At 35.6% G+C, this 13401-nt stretch overlaps 1 protein-coding gene across 2 annotated transcripts in view; it reads left to right on the top strand.

The window, feature by feature from the left end:
• CARNMT1 (carnosine N-methyltransferase 1) overlaps window positions 1-13401 on the top strand; it is a 37719-nt gene that overhangs the window by 13484 nt on the left and 10834 nt on the right. For both annotated transcript variants that reach the window (XM_047767781.1, XM_047767782.1), the window contains exons 4-5: window positions 11796-11936; window positions 12912-13090. In XM_047767781.1, coding sequence (XP_047623737.1) covers window positions 11796-11936; window positions 12912-13090 — 320 coding nt within the window. The remainder of the gene's footprint in view (window positions 1-11795; window positions 11937-12911; window positions 13091-13401) is intronic.

Below are 13401 nucleotides of genomic sequence, written 5' to 3'. Positions count from 1 at the left end.
CTTTTTTCATACAAAAGGTAGCATACTGTATATTTAGCACTTTGCTTTTTTTCACTTAATGATATGTACTAGATTAGCTATATATCAGTTCATGGAGATCTTACTCAATTTTTTTAAACATTTTTATAATACTTCAGTCTCATATTTGGTTACATAAGTAAAGTAGTTGGCAGTACCTTGCGGTTATAAATAATGCTACAGTTAACCTTATGCGTGTGTGTGTGTGTGTATATATATATATATATTTTTTTTTTTTTTTTTGTCTTTCTGTCTTTTCTAGGGTCGTACCTGCGGCATATGGAGGTTCCCAGGCTAGGAGTCTAATCAGAGCTGTGGCCACCAGCCTATGCCACAGCCACAGCAATGCGGTATCCGAGCCACATCTGCAGCCTACACCATAGCTCACGGCAATGCCAGATCCTTAGCCCACTGAGTGAGGCCAGGGATTGGGTCCACATGTTCATGAACACTAGTTGTGAGTTCTTAATCTACTGAGCCACAGTGGGGACTCCAAGTTTATAGTTTTAATTCTTTTTTTTTTTTTTTTTGGTCTTTTACCTTTTTTAGGGCTGCTGCCCGTGGCATATGGAGGTTCCCAGGCTAGGGGTCTAATCGGAGCTACAGCTGCCAGCCTACACCAGAGCCACAGCTACACCAGATCCCAGCTTCATCTTCGACCTACACCACAGCTCATGGCAACACCGGATCCTTAACTCACTGATGGAGGTCAGGGATCAAACCCACAACCTCATGGTTCCTAGTCGGATTCGTTAACCACTGCGCCACAACGGGAGCTCCTATAGTTTTAATTCTTAAGTTTAGGTCTTTGATCCATTTTATTTTGTATGTGATATAAGGTAAGAGTATGACTATTTTTTTACATGTGAATATCCAGTTTTCTCAGCAACATTTGTTAAAAGGACTGTCTTTTTCCCATTAAATTGTCTTGACACTGTCCTTGAAAATCAGTTGATCATCTATGTGAGGATTTATTTCTAAACTCTACTCCCTTGGTCTATATGTCTGTCCTTATGCCAGTACTATTTAAGTTTCTGTAGCTTTGCAAGTTTTGAAGTCGGGAAATGTGTGTCATAAATTCTATTCTTTTTTTTTTTTTGTCTTTTTCGTTGTTGTTGTTGTTGTTGTTGTTGCTATTTCTTGGGCCGCTCCGGCGGCATATGGAGGTTCCCAGGCTAGGGGTTGAATCGGAGCTGTAGCCACCGGCCTACGCCAGAGCCACAGCAACGCGGGATCCGAGCCACGTCTGCAACCTACACCACAGCTCACGGCAACGCCGGATTGTTAACCCACTCAGCAAGGGCAGGGTCCGAACCCGCAACCTCATGGTTCCTAGTCGGATTCGTTAACCACTGCGCCATGACGGGAACTCCTCTATTCTTTTTTTAAAGATTGTTTTGGCTGTTTGGGGCTCCTTGAAATTCTATATGAATTTCTGAGTCGCTTTTTCCATTTCTGTGAAAAAGGCTGCTGAAATTTTGTTAGGGATTGTGTTGAATATGTAGATTGTTTTTGGTTGTATTGACAATCTTAGTGATGTTAAATTTTCTGTCCTTGAATATAGGATGTCTTTTCAGTTATTTAAGTACTCTTTAATATATTTCAGACTTGTTCTATAGTTTTCAATGTACAAGTTTTCAGTATAACACTTCCTTGGTTAGATTTATTCCTAAATTTTTAATTCCTTTAGATTCTATTATAAATGCAATTATTTTCTTAATTTTCTGATTGTTTATTGCTGATGTATAGAAACATAACAGGATTTCCCATCCTGGCTCGGTGGTTAACAAATCCGACTGGGAACCATGGGGTTGCAGGTTCAATCCCTGGCCTCGCTCAGTGGATTAAGGATCTGGCGTTGCCATGAGCTATGGTGTAGGTTGCAGATGCAGCTTGGATCCCACATTGCTGTGGCTGTGGCATAGGCTGGTGGCTCCAATTAGACCCCTAGCCTGGGAACCTCCAAGTGCCATGGGTGTGGCCCTAGAAAAGATAAAAAAAAGACCGAAAAAAAAAGAAAAAAGAAAAGAAACATAACAATTTTTTTATGTGTTGATCTTGTACCTACAACTTTGCTTAATTTGTTTTATTGGCTCTGGTATCTTTCTTGTGGATTCTTTGGGATTTTTTACATATAGGATCATCTCATCCGTGAGTAAAGATAGTTTACTTTTACTTTTAAATGGGAAAGTTAATATTCCTTTCCCATTTAAATAACTCTGGAAGTACATAACAATTCACAGAGGTGGTGGGCATCCTTATCTAGTTGCTAGCCCTAGAGGGGAAGCATTTCAGTCTTTCACCATTGAGTATGATATTGGCTCTGGGTTTTTCATAAATAACCTTTATGATATTGAGGAATTTTCTCTCCATTCCTACTGTCCCGAGAGTTTTTTTTTTTTTTTATCATGAAAGGATGTTGCATTTTATCAAGTGCCTTTGTGTCAGGTAGACATTTCTTTTTCCCTTTGTCCTGTTAATTTTCCTTTGTTCTTAAAGGCTACCTTTGTTTACTATTTTTTTTTTTTTGGCTGCTCTGTGGCATATGGAGCTCCCTGGCCAGGGATCAGATCTGAACGCAGTTGCAGCCTATGCCACAGTTGTGGCAGTGCCGAATCCTTAACCCACTGTGCTGGGCCAGGGATCGGACGGGTGTCTCAGCACTCCAGAGATGCTGCCAATCCCCTTGTGCCACAGCAGAAACTCCTATTTACTTGAATAAATGCTACAAGTTAATTTTTATCAGGGGTCCGACATTATTCTACAACTATTAGAATTATAGTCTAATCTCACATTTCCCTATTTTTTATACCTTTTATAAATAAATGTTTTGAGTTTTACAAACTTTTATAAACATTGATGTTTCCAAAAATACATTCTTAAAGTTTCTAGTTGGTGCCCTCTCTCAATATATATACTATCTATAAAATAATAAATAGGAGTTCCCGTCGTGGCACAGTGGTTAACGAATCCGACTAGGAACCATGAGGTTGCGGGTTCGATCCCTGCCCTTGCTCAGTGGGTTAACGATCCGGCGTTGCCGTGAGCTGTGGTGTAGGTTGCAGACGCGGCTCGGATCCCGCGTTGCTGTGGCTCTGGCGTAGGCCGGTGGCTACAGCTCCGATTCAACCCCTAGCCTGGGAACCTCCATATGCCGCGGGAGTGGCCCAAGAAATAGCAACAACAACAACAACAACAAAAAGACAAAAGACAAAAAAATAATAATAATAAATAATAGTTTAGTAGCTCTTATAAACACAAAGTCCAGGTATTTCTCAAAAATCAGTGTACCAAACTTGGGTATTTTTGGAAGACTGAATGTCAAATGCTTATGTTGGCGTAATTTCTAGAACTTTAAACATGAGATTTCATTCATATACAGTGGTCACCGAATCATGTATTGCATATTACTATGGTATACAGTTAGCATAACAGTGTTAGCCATACTGAAAGGGCATGTTACTGTTAAAAGTACTTCATGAACTAGCACAAAGTATTATTTTATGTTATTTATCTGTTGTTGTAATTATAAATGTTGGCAGATAGAATGTAGATTGGTGAGAAAAGGATGGTTCTAACAGGTTATTTTAAAATAAAAGAACAATTTTAAGAATTTCAATAGGTAAAACATTTACAGGGTTCAAAATTTTAAAGGTGTCAGAGGATATAAAGTCTCCTACTCAGCCACCCATTTCTCCTTCCTGAAGGTGGTCAATGTTATAAAAGTAGGATAGGGAGGGATATGTGAACTTTCAACATAGTGCACCAAATATCAAATTTTTTTTTTTTTTATCATTCTGGTACCCAGTGGAAAATTTACTTATTTCTTCCTATGTCATTTGCTTTGCTTGTTTAATTTAGATTAGTTTCCTTAAAGTAGATAGGATGAGCTATCAAAAAACCCAAAAAAACCCAAAACCTTAAAAAATAAACCTAATAAAACACAGCAAAGTCTTTATCTGTATTAAGTCATAACTTTGCCACAAAAAGTAAACCCAAGTCCTGGAAAATTATGTCCCTTTAGAATCCAGGTTGATGCTAGGTAAATCCTGGTCAAGTTTGGATGTCAGATAAATTTTTAGGATTCTGTTTGTGCCACTGCAAGCACATGAGAATTTGATATTTTTAGACTCAGACCAATTTTGACTCGTATTTATGTCAGCTAGCCTTTTGATTGTGTTCTTTTCTTTTTGAAATTTCAGCAAAGTCCTTTTCTAACTGAGCCGTCTGAGAAAGATAGTGTACTTAAATATTCATAGAATTAACTATACTTATGATCATTAAAATAGTTTTTCCTGTGAAAGCATATTTGTCTTATCAATTCATCCAATTTGTTCCTATTTAGAATTTTTTTTATATAATGATTTTTATTTTTTTCCATTATCGCTGGTTTACAGTGTCAATTTTCTACTGTACAGCATGGTGACCCAGTTACAGATACATGTATACGTATTTTTTCTCACATTATCATGCTCCATCCTGAGTGACTATACATAGTTCCCATAGAATTTTTAAATGCCCAAGTTTATAAGTACAAACAACTCTGAAGCCACAGATTGACATCTCTGTTGTGGTCTAATTTTTAAATTAAGGAAATGCTGTTTTAATTGTGCTGAGTGCCAGACACTTTAATGGTTACCAGCTTAAGAATTAGTGCTATAAAGTTTGTAGTTGCCAACAAAAGGGAGATTCTTAGGTTTGAATCTTATTTGAAATGAGAAATCACAACCATGTAGAATTATACTCTCTTAGGAATCCTGGAAACTGCTGAAATGTATAACTTAGATCTTAATTTCAATAATCCATTCTATTTTAGAAAAATTTGAAGTGATACTTTGTGGGTGGGCAATCTCTTAGGTCTTTGCCTTTCAGTATATGTCTTAACCCTCCAAGAGCACAATGGTATATATTGATTATATTTTTTATATAGTTTTATTTTTCTTTGGTTAAAATAAAGAATGTAGATTATAACTTATAAAAGGATTCTTTTAGGTGAAAAAAACTATTTTGAAAGAGCAAATGGTGGAACTGTAGACTGACAAATAAGGACAAATATATATTGGACATTTCAAATCAAGATCTAAAGCTCCTACATTACAGGATTTCCAGTACTTTCACATCTAGAGTAATCAGTGGAAAAATCAGTGGAAAAACAACTCAAGACTATAACCTAGTAGAAAAATAGTGTAAATATTTCATAGAAAAAGAATTATAAGGTAGTTAGTCACATACGAAAATGCACATGTAAAAAACACACTAAGATGCCATCTTTACTTACTGCATTGCAAAGATTTAAAAGTTACTTAACTATTACTGGAGGTGTGAGGGTTCATATATGTTGCTGTTGGAAGTATAAATTAGTAAAACTTGGTAACATTTAACAAAATCAAATGTACATCTTTACTTATAGTTCAGTTTGGGGGAAGCTTTCTACAGGTATACTCCTGAATTTGGAAAATTATCTATGTCAAGGATATTAGCTGTTTTTTTTTTTTTTTTTTTTTTTTTTGCCACATCCATGGCAGGCGGAACTTCCCAGGACAGGGGTTGAACCTGGTGTCACAGCAGCAACCTGAGCTGGTGCAGTGACAAGGACAGATCCTTCCTGGAGCACCACAGGGGAACTCTCAAGGGTACTAGTTTGAATGTTATAACTAAAGATTGGAAACAATCTAAATGTTCTTAATTAGCAGATCTTGATACATTAGTATACAATATTACAATGGACTACTTATTCAGTCATGAAACAGATTAAGAAAGCTCTGTATACCTTTTGGAAAAGAGGTTCAAGATACGTTGTCAGGAATTGGTAAGTTTTTTCTTAAAGGACCAGCTAGTAAATATTTAAGACTTTGTAGGCAGTGTGGGCTGACTCTTCAGCTCTCTTGTCATGGGAATTAGCCATAGATAATAGGTGAGAAAATATTTTCTGGAATTGGTAAGAATCTGTCTGGCTGATTCATGGAGTTCTTTGTTGGGAATAGATAGGTAAGTTAGGACCATATTTTTGAAGGGCCTAGATACTAATCCTGTTTTCTAACCCATTTTCTAGTTTGAATAAGAAGTATTTCGACATCCAACTGTATTAAACCTTGGCATTTTGCTGTATTTACTTCAGATCTTTGTTTTGTTTTGTCTTTAAAAGAAACATTACAGATATAGCTGAGACTGCCCTGCAAACCATACAGAGCCATTCATCTCTCTTTTTGGTTATGGCAACTAACATAAATTTTTATTCTAATCTTACCTTCCTATATTACTTACATATTTTAAATACATGTATATAAACAATAGATTGTGGTGGTATCTGTTTTGAAAGATCATGTAATGGTTTATGATGTCATTTCACAGTTGTTTTTTGCTCAATATTGTGTTTTTATGATCTCTCTATGTGAACCAGCATAGTTCAATAGGAATACAATGCAAGCCACCTATGTTATTTTAACTTTCCTAGTAGTAACGTAAAAAGTGTAAATGGAAACAGGTGAAATTAATAATATACTTTAATAACCCAGTATATCTAAATTATTTTAATATGTAATCAGCATATAAGGTTATTAGTGCGGTTGATTACTTTTTTAAATACTAAATCTTTGAAATCTGGGATTTATTTTATACTTGCAACACATCTCAATTAGAACTAACCACATTTTGGGAGTTCTCATCATGGTTCAGTGGTTAATGAACCCGACTAGCATCCATGAGGATGCGGGTTTGATCCCTATCCTCGCCCAGTGGGTTAAGGATCTGGCATTGCCGTGAGCTGTGGTGTAGGTCACAGAAGCAGCTTGGATCCTGCATTGCTGTGACTCTGGCATAGGCTGTTGGCTGCAGCTCTTATTGGACCCCTAACCTGAGAACCTCCATATCCCCTGAGTGCTGTCCTAAAAAGACAAAAAACAAAACCAAAAACTAACCGCATTTTAAGTGTTTAGTAGCCTCAAGTGGGTAGTGGCTTTTACCACTTTGGACAGTGGTTACTGTGATCGAAGTAGAACTGAGCACTTTTGGTGTTTGAAAGTTGTGCACAGTACTACCGCTAGGAGTCATCATGTTGGCACCAAGAGAAAGTATTTTGTGTGCTGGAATTTGCTAATTTGCAGCTGCTATGCAAAAATCATCCTATGTACAATAAAGAAAACGTCTCAAGAACAACATTTACTGCTGGTAAAATATTTGAAGTGCAAAGGTTGGTGCAAACATGATCCACAGCTTTTTCTGACACACAGGGCCTCTCTGTTCTGTTCTTATGGATGTACTCTTTGTTCTTGCTGGTCTGGAAATTTGTAGTAAATACACTGCTTCTCCATAGATGGGCCATAATAACTATATAAACTTGTTTGCTTGGTTACTTTTGCTAAGAATCTCAGACAGGCAACTTAAAACATTTTTGTTGTTGTTGTTGGAGTATAGTTGATTTACAAAGTTGTATTCATTTCAGGTGTACAACAAAGTAAATCAGTTATACATATACACATATCCATTCCCTTTCAGATTCTTCTCCCATATGGGTTATTACATAGTATTGAGTAGATTAACCTGTTCTATACAGTAGATCCTTGTTACCTATCTATTTTATATGTAGTACTATGTACATGTCAGTCCCAACCCCTAATTTAACCCTCCTCCATATCCCACATTCCCCCTTTGGTGACCATAAATTTGGTTTAAAAATCTTTGTATCAGATTTTAGTAGATTCCGCATATTAGTGATGTCATAATATTTGTCTTTTTCTATCTAACATACTTCGTTTAGTGTGATAATTTCCAGGTCCATCCATATGACTGCAAATGGCATTATTTCATTCTTTTTTATGGCTGAGTAATATTCCATCGAATATATGTACCACATCTTTATCCAGTCCTCTGTTGATGGACATTTAGGTTACTTTCATGTCTTGGCTATTGTGAATAGTTCTGCTAAGATTGTAGGGATGCATGTGTCTTTTTGAATTAATAGTTTTGTCTGGATAAATGCCCAGGATTGGGATTGCTGGATCATGTGGTAGTTCTATCTTTAGTTTTCTGAGGAACCTCCATACTAGTTTTCATTGTGGTTATGCCAATTATCAACAGTGTAGGAGGGTTACCTTTTCTTCATACCCTCCAGCATTTGTTTGTAGAGTTATTAATGATGGCCATCCTGACTGGTGTGAAGTGGTACCTGATTGTAGTTTTGATTTGCATTTCTCTAATAATTAGTAATGTTGAACATTTTTTCATGTGCCTATTGGCCATCTGTATGTCTTCTTTGGAGAAATGTCTATTTAGGTCTTCTGCCCATTTTTCAATTGGGTTTTTTTTTTATTTATTTTTGAGTTGTAGGAGCTGTTTGCATATTTTGGAGATTAAGCCCTTGTCAGTTGCTTTGTTTGCAAAGATTTTCTCCCATTTGTGGTTTGCCTTTTTGTTTTATTTATGGTATCCTTTGCTGTGCAGAAGGTTTAAAGCTTAGATCCCATTCATTTATTTTTGTATTTATTTTCATTACTCTAGGAGGTTGGTCAAAAAGATATTACTGCAATTTATGTCAAAGAATGTTCTGTCTGTATTTTCTTCCTAGGAGTTTTATAGTATCTGGTCTTATGTTTAGGTCTGTTATCCATTTCAGTTTATTTTTGTGTGCAGTGTTAGAAAATGTTCTAATTTCTTTTCTTTTTTTCTTTTTTTTTTAGGGCTGCTCCCACGGCATCTGGAAGTTCCCAGGCTAGGGGTTGAATCAGAGCTGCACCTGCCAGCCTATACCACAGCCACAGCAACACCAGATCCAAGCCATGTCTGCGACCTATACTGCAGCTCATGGTAACATCAGATCCTTAACCCACTGAACAGGGCCAGAGATTGAACCTGCAACTGCTGAGCCACAATGGAAACTTTTTTTTTTCAGTCTAATTTCATTTTTTTACATGTAGTGTCCAGTTTTCCCAGTACCACTTATTGAAGAGGCTGTCTTTTTTTCATTGTATATGCTTGCCTCCTTTGCCATAGATTAATTGACCATAGGTGTGTGGGTTTATTTCTGGGCCTTCTGTGCTGTTCCACTGATCTTTATTTCCATATTTGTACCAGTACCATACTGTTTTGATGACTATAGCTTTGTAGTGGAGTCAGAAGGCAACATTTGATTACTGAAGTATGTATTAATTATATGGCTCTATTCCTGGTTTTCTAAATTTAAAGTTAGCTCACCATAAAGGTCTGAACTTAGATTTATATTTCTCTTATTTTCCACAGAATAGAAGTGCTCTAGACTTTATAAGGACTCATAATAGAAAATACCTTTTAGAGTGTCTTTGTTTCATACACATAGTAATTAGAGGGACATTCTTATATGCTATTGATGTCCCTTATATAAAGACTCAGTGGGGGGAAAAAATCAGCTGAAGACAAAGGTTAGGGGAGAAATTCTCCAAATTTATGCGTCTCCTTTTATATATGCACTGAAAACATTTTTACCACCTCTTAAGGTAAGGCTTCATGTATTCTGTATTCCATGCCTTTATGACAGTCTTTTAATAGTGGCCTTATATGGAAACTTCTTGCCACAAGTAGGGTAAAGAGTTCTGTAGGCCTGATTAGTTAGGAAATATTTGGTAATAGCTTCAAAAATTAACTTTCTTTCTTTCTTTCTTTTTTTGTCTTTTTGTCTTTTGAGGGCCACATCCACGGCATATGGAGGTTCCCAGGCTAGGGGTCTGTTTGGAGCTGTTGCTGCTGGCCTACGCCAGAGCCACAGCAACACCAGATCCAAGCAGTGTCTGTGACCTACACCACAGCTCACGGTAACACCAGATCCTTAACCCACGAGGCCAGGGATTGAACCTGCAACCTCATGGTTCCTAGTCAGATTTGTTTCTGCTGAGCCACGACGACGGGAACTCCCGAAAATTAGCTTTCTTTAAGTGAGCAAAGTAAATGTCAGTACTGTAATTAATACAGCTTTCTCTTATGGTTGGCACAATTTCTTATTTTTGCACGGTAATCTTTTACTCAGATTATTAGTTATTCAGAAATTGATTTTAAAATTTTAACTACCTTATGACTTTACTTCCAGATCCTTTTACTTTCTGTTGCATTACCTTGATTAAAAACAAAGCAAACAAAAAACTGAGCTGAGAACAGCCACTTGGGAAAATATGCATGTTTTTGATTGGGCAAATGGGAACTGAGGAAAGAAAAGAGGTAATTCTGGAGAGTAAGTGTTTTGGTGTGTCTGGTAGGGAGTGAAAAATGAGAGAGAGAGAGAAGCCTGGGTGGGGTGCTATGGTGTTGAGTCCTTTGTACAAGAGCTAGCATAGAGTCCTACAGCTAGGAATTTTTCAAATTCTAGCATTAAAAATATGTGTATTCATGCCAGATGACAAATAGAGGTAGGCCTGGACAGAGTGAGAGGATGTACCCATCATTCTCTTTATGAACAGTTAAAGTGTTCCACACACAAACATTGTATGTAGTCTGGAATGAGAAGAAAATATTCTATTTTGTTTTAGTGAAAACTGTTAGAAGGCACCTTGCCTATATCAAGTATTCAAGAATACCTTACTAATCATAATAAGCCTATTTATCAGAAATCAATTTTAACAAATTTTAGTGTATGCCTTAATGTATGTACAAAATTCAGCGATGAAACAAACTAAAGAGATTTCATTGAGGTTTTTATACAAATACATGTTCTATATATAGATATTTAAGGTTGAAGGACCCTGGGTAGATTCCCTTGGTATTATATTTGTGGACTGAATTTTCAAATCCCCATAGGTCTTTTTGTTTCTTTTCATTTCAAAGTTGGAAATGCTAAAGGTTGGCATATGGCTACAAGTAAAAAGTCCTGTTTTGTTTGGAGTACAACAAACTTCAGGAATGTATATTTTAAAAATGAAAAAAAAAAAACCAAAACTGTCCATGGGAGTAAATTTGGAAATTAGTTTGATTTATGAGCTAAATTTGGACAATAATGAATTTGCTTTTTAAATAATAGCTGATTATACACAGATTTCTTTGGTTTTCCATAAGAATACCACTTTAATTTCCTTAGGTTATATTGATTTGCCTGAAATCTTGAGACAGATCCTTGCTTTGCTATGACTTTTTAGTGGTTTGAAAGTGTATTGACAGATGTTATAGCCAAGAAAGTTGGTGGTAGTAGGGTGATGCTAGTAAATGGAAAACAGTTTGCTTGTGAACTTCCAGGTTGGGGTAATATGTTTGCCATCACATATGCTCAGTTAGAAGCAGTTCCCCGTTTTCCCTATGAGAATATCCCAGCTGCAAATTCTTTTGCCAGCTGAAATGCACAGGATTGTAAAGATAGGCCTGACACATTAAAATCTGCATGTACTTAATTTGGTTACATAAACCATGTATTAGATACTGAGTTTGGAAATAAAGTTGTTTTGTTGTATTGTCTCATGTGATAAAATAATTTTGTTCCATCTCTTTGTATGTTTTGAGATCCCTTTTGGATGATTTGTCTCCTGAGACAGGTGATAGCTACTAGGAATATAAGTCTTGGATATAAGGTGACTCCTTTTTCTTTCGAAAAGTCATACTTTGGGAATTAAGCCCTAATCTGATAACTGAACATTTGGTAATTCCTTATATCCTTATTTCTCATTGATATTTAGATGTATTTCTCAAATTTAAGAATTCAGAGTCTTGAGTGAGCTTATTCTTGTTAAATATCTTATGTTTTTAGTTGTTAATATGGATTTTGACCTTTTTTTTTTTTTCCCCCTTTTCTTTGAGGGGTTGGACATAATTGCCTTATTTCATTTCAGGGATCCTTCTAAAGTAAATATTCTGGTACCTGGTGCTGGACTAGGAAGACTGGCCTGGGAAATAGCTATGCTAGGTTATGCTTGTCAAGGAAATGAATGGAGTTTTTTTATGCTCTTTTCTTCCAACTTTGTACTCAACAGGTATTTAATTTACTTTTTGCTAGAAATAGTAATTTCTCAGAATCAGATTGACTTACATATTTTTTAACAATTCTGAATTTGGAGATAAGTACATGGTGTTTAATTATGGTATATATTTATGTATATATATATCATAAATGTGTTTTATATTAAAATTAAATTGCTTATACAGTTATTACTTTAATTAGTTGCCAAGATAACAGAGGGTTGAACAGGATGGGTAAGTGGCTTTTAAAAAGTGGTTGGGTATTCCATGAAACAAATTGATTTCTGTGCAGAATTCAGGGCTAAGTATTATTCAGGAAGGAGTATTTTCTCATTGTGCCTTGAACTTCTTTATCCCTTTGTTTCTTTATGGGATAAGATTTTAGAGTAGCAATCATAATTTTTCCTTAATCAGATTCTTATAAAATGGGCAAGCATGCTCATATAACTGAGTTAGAAAGATCTCTGAACTTCTGTGGCCTGTTTTAGAAAGTAGTGGAACAGAGTTTTTAAAGCCAGAAGAGGTGTATTAGAGAAAAAATAAATAGCTGCCTTGTTTAAATAATATGTTGTCTTGGTTGCAATATGAGTTAAGGAATAGTGAGAAGTTTAAAAGGAGAGTGTTATACAAAATAATTAAAGTATGTAGCAAACAAAACCTATGCCATTTTTGGGAAAAAAAAAAAGTGGTTGGAATGTTTTTTACTTGTGCTTGAATTTTGGCAATATTTTTTTTTTTAATTTAAATGAGCAGCACATTTATATCTCTGAATTTACCTTAATTTTGTTTCTGTTTTTTAATCCATGATTAGTTACTCGTCTACATTCATATGTGGAGTTTTAGATAATTGGGTGGAGTTTGGTAGTAACACTTTAAAGTCTAAATTATATAAGTAAATCTTCAGTCAATCAGATTATATTTTAGTGTTTAAAGTAGATTTTCTTGGTAAAATATTTAGTTAACATTGGATTTTTACTCATGTTTTGCAGATGTTCTGAAATTAACAAATATAAGCTTTATCCCTGGATTCATCAGTTTAGCAATAACAGGAGGTCAGCTGATCAAATTCGACCCATCTTTTTTCCTGATGTTGACCCCCACAGTCTTCCTCCTGGTTCTAATTTTTCTATGACAGCAGGAGACTTTCAGGAGATATACTCAGAATGCAGTAAGTTGAAAGCAAGTGTTTTAAAGGTCATGCCCTTTATTCTAAATTTAACAAGCTGATTTTATACTAAGCCAAAGTTATGGTCATTCATTTTGGTGGTAGAAAAAAAGGAATACTTCAGTGACAATTTAAAGTATTTTCAAAGTTTTGTATAAGGCAATGGTGGCACATATAAAGAAATATGAGATCCCACAATTAAGAAATTTAGAATCTGTTCTTAATTTAAGACAACATGTAAAGCAAATTTGAGTGAGAAATGAATACAATAAAGATGGAGGTAGGAGAAGTAACTTCTTTGTGTAAATGCTGTG

The sequence above is a fragment of the Phacochoerus africanus genome, chromosome 2, assembly GCF_016906955.1.
Source record: "Phacochoerus africanus isolate WHEZ1 chromosome 2, ROS_Pafr_v1, whole genome shotgun sequence".
Classification (NCBI taxonomy): domain Eukaryota; kingdom Metazoa; phylum Chordata; class Mammalia; order Artiodactyla; family Suidae; genus Phacochoerus; species Phacochoerus africanus.
Note: the sequence above shows the minus strand (reverse complement) of the source record. Positions and strands in the feature narration are given on the sequence as shown.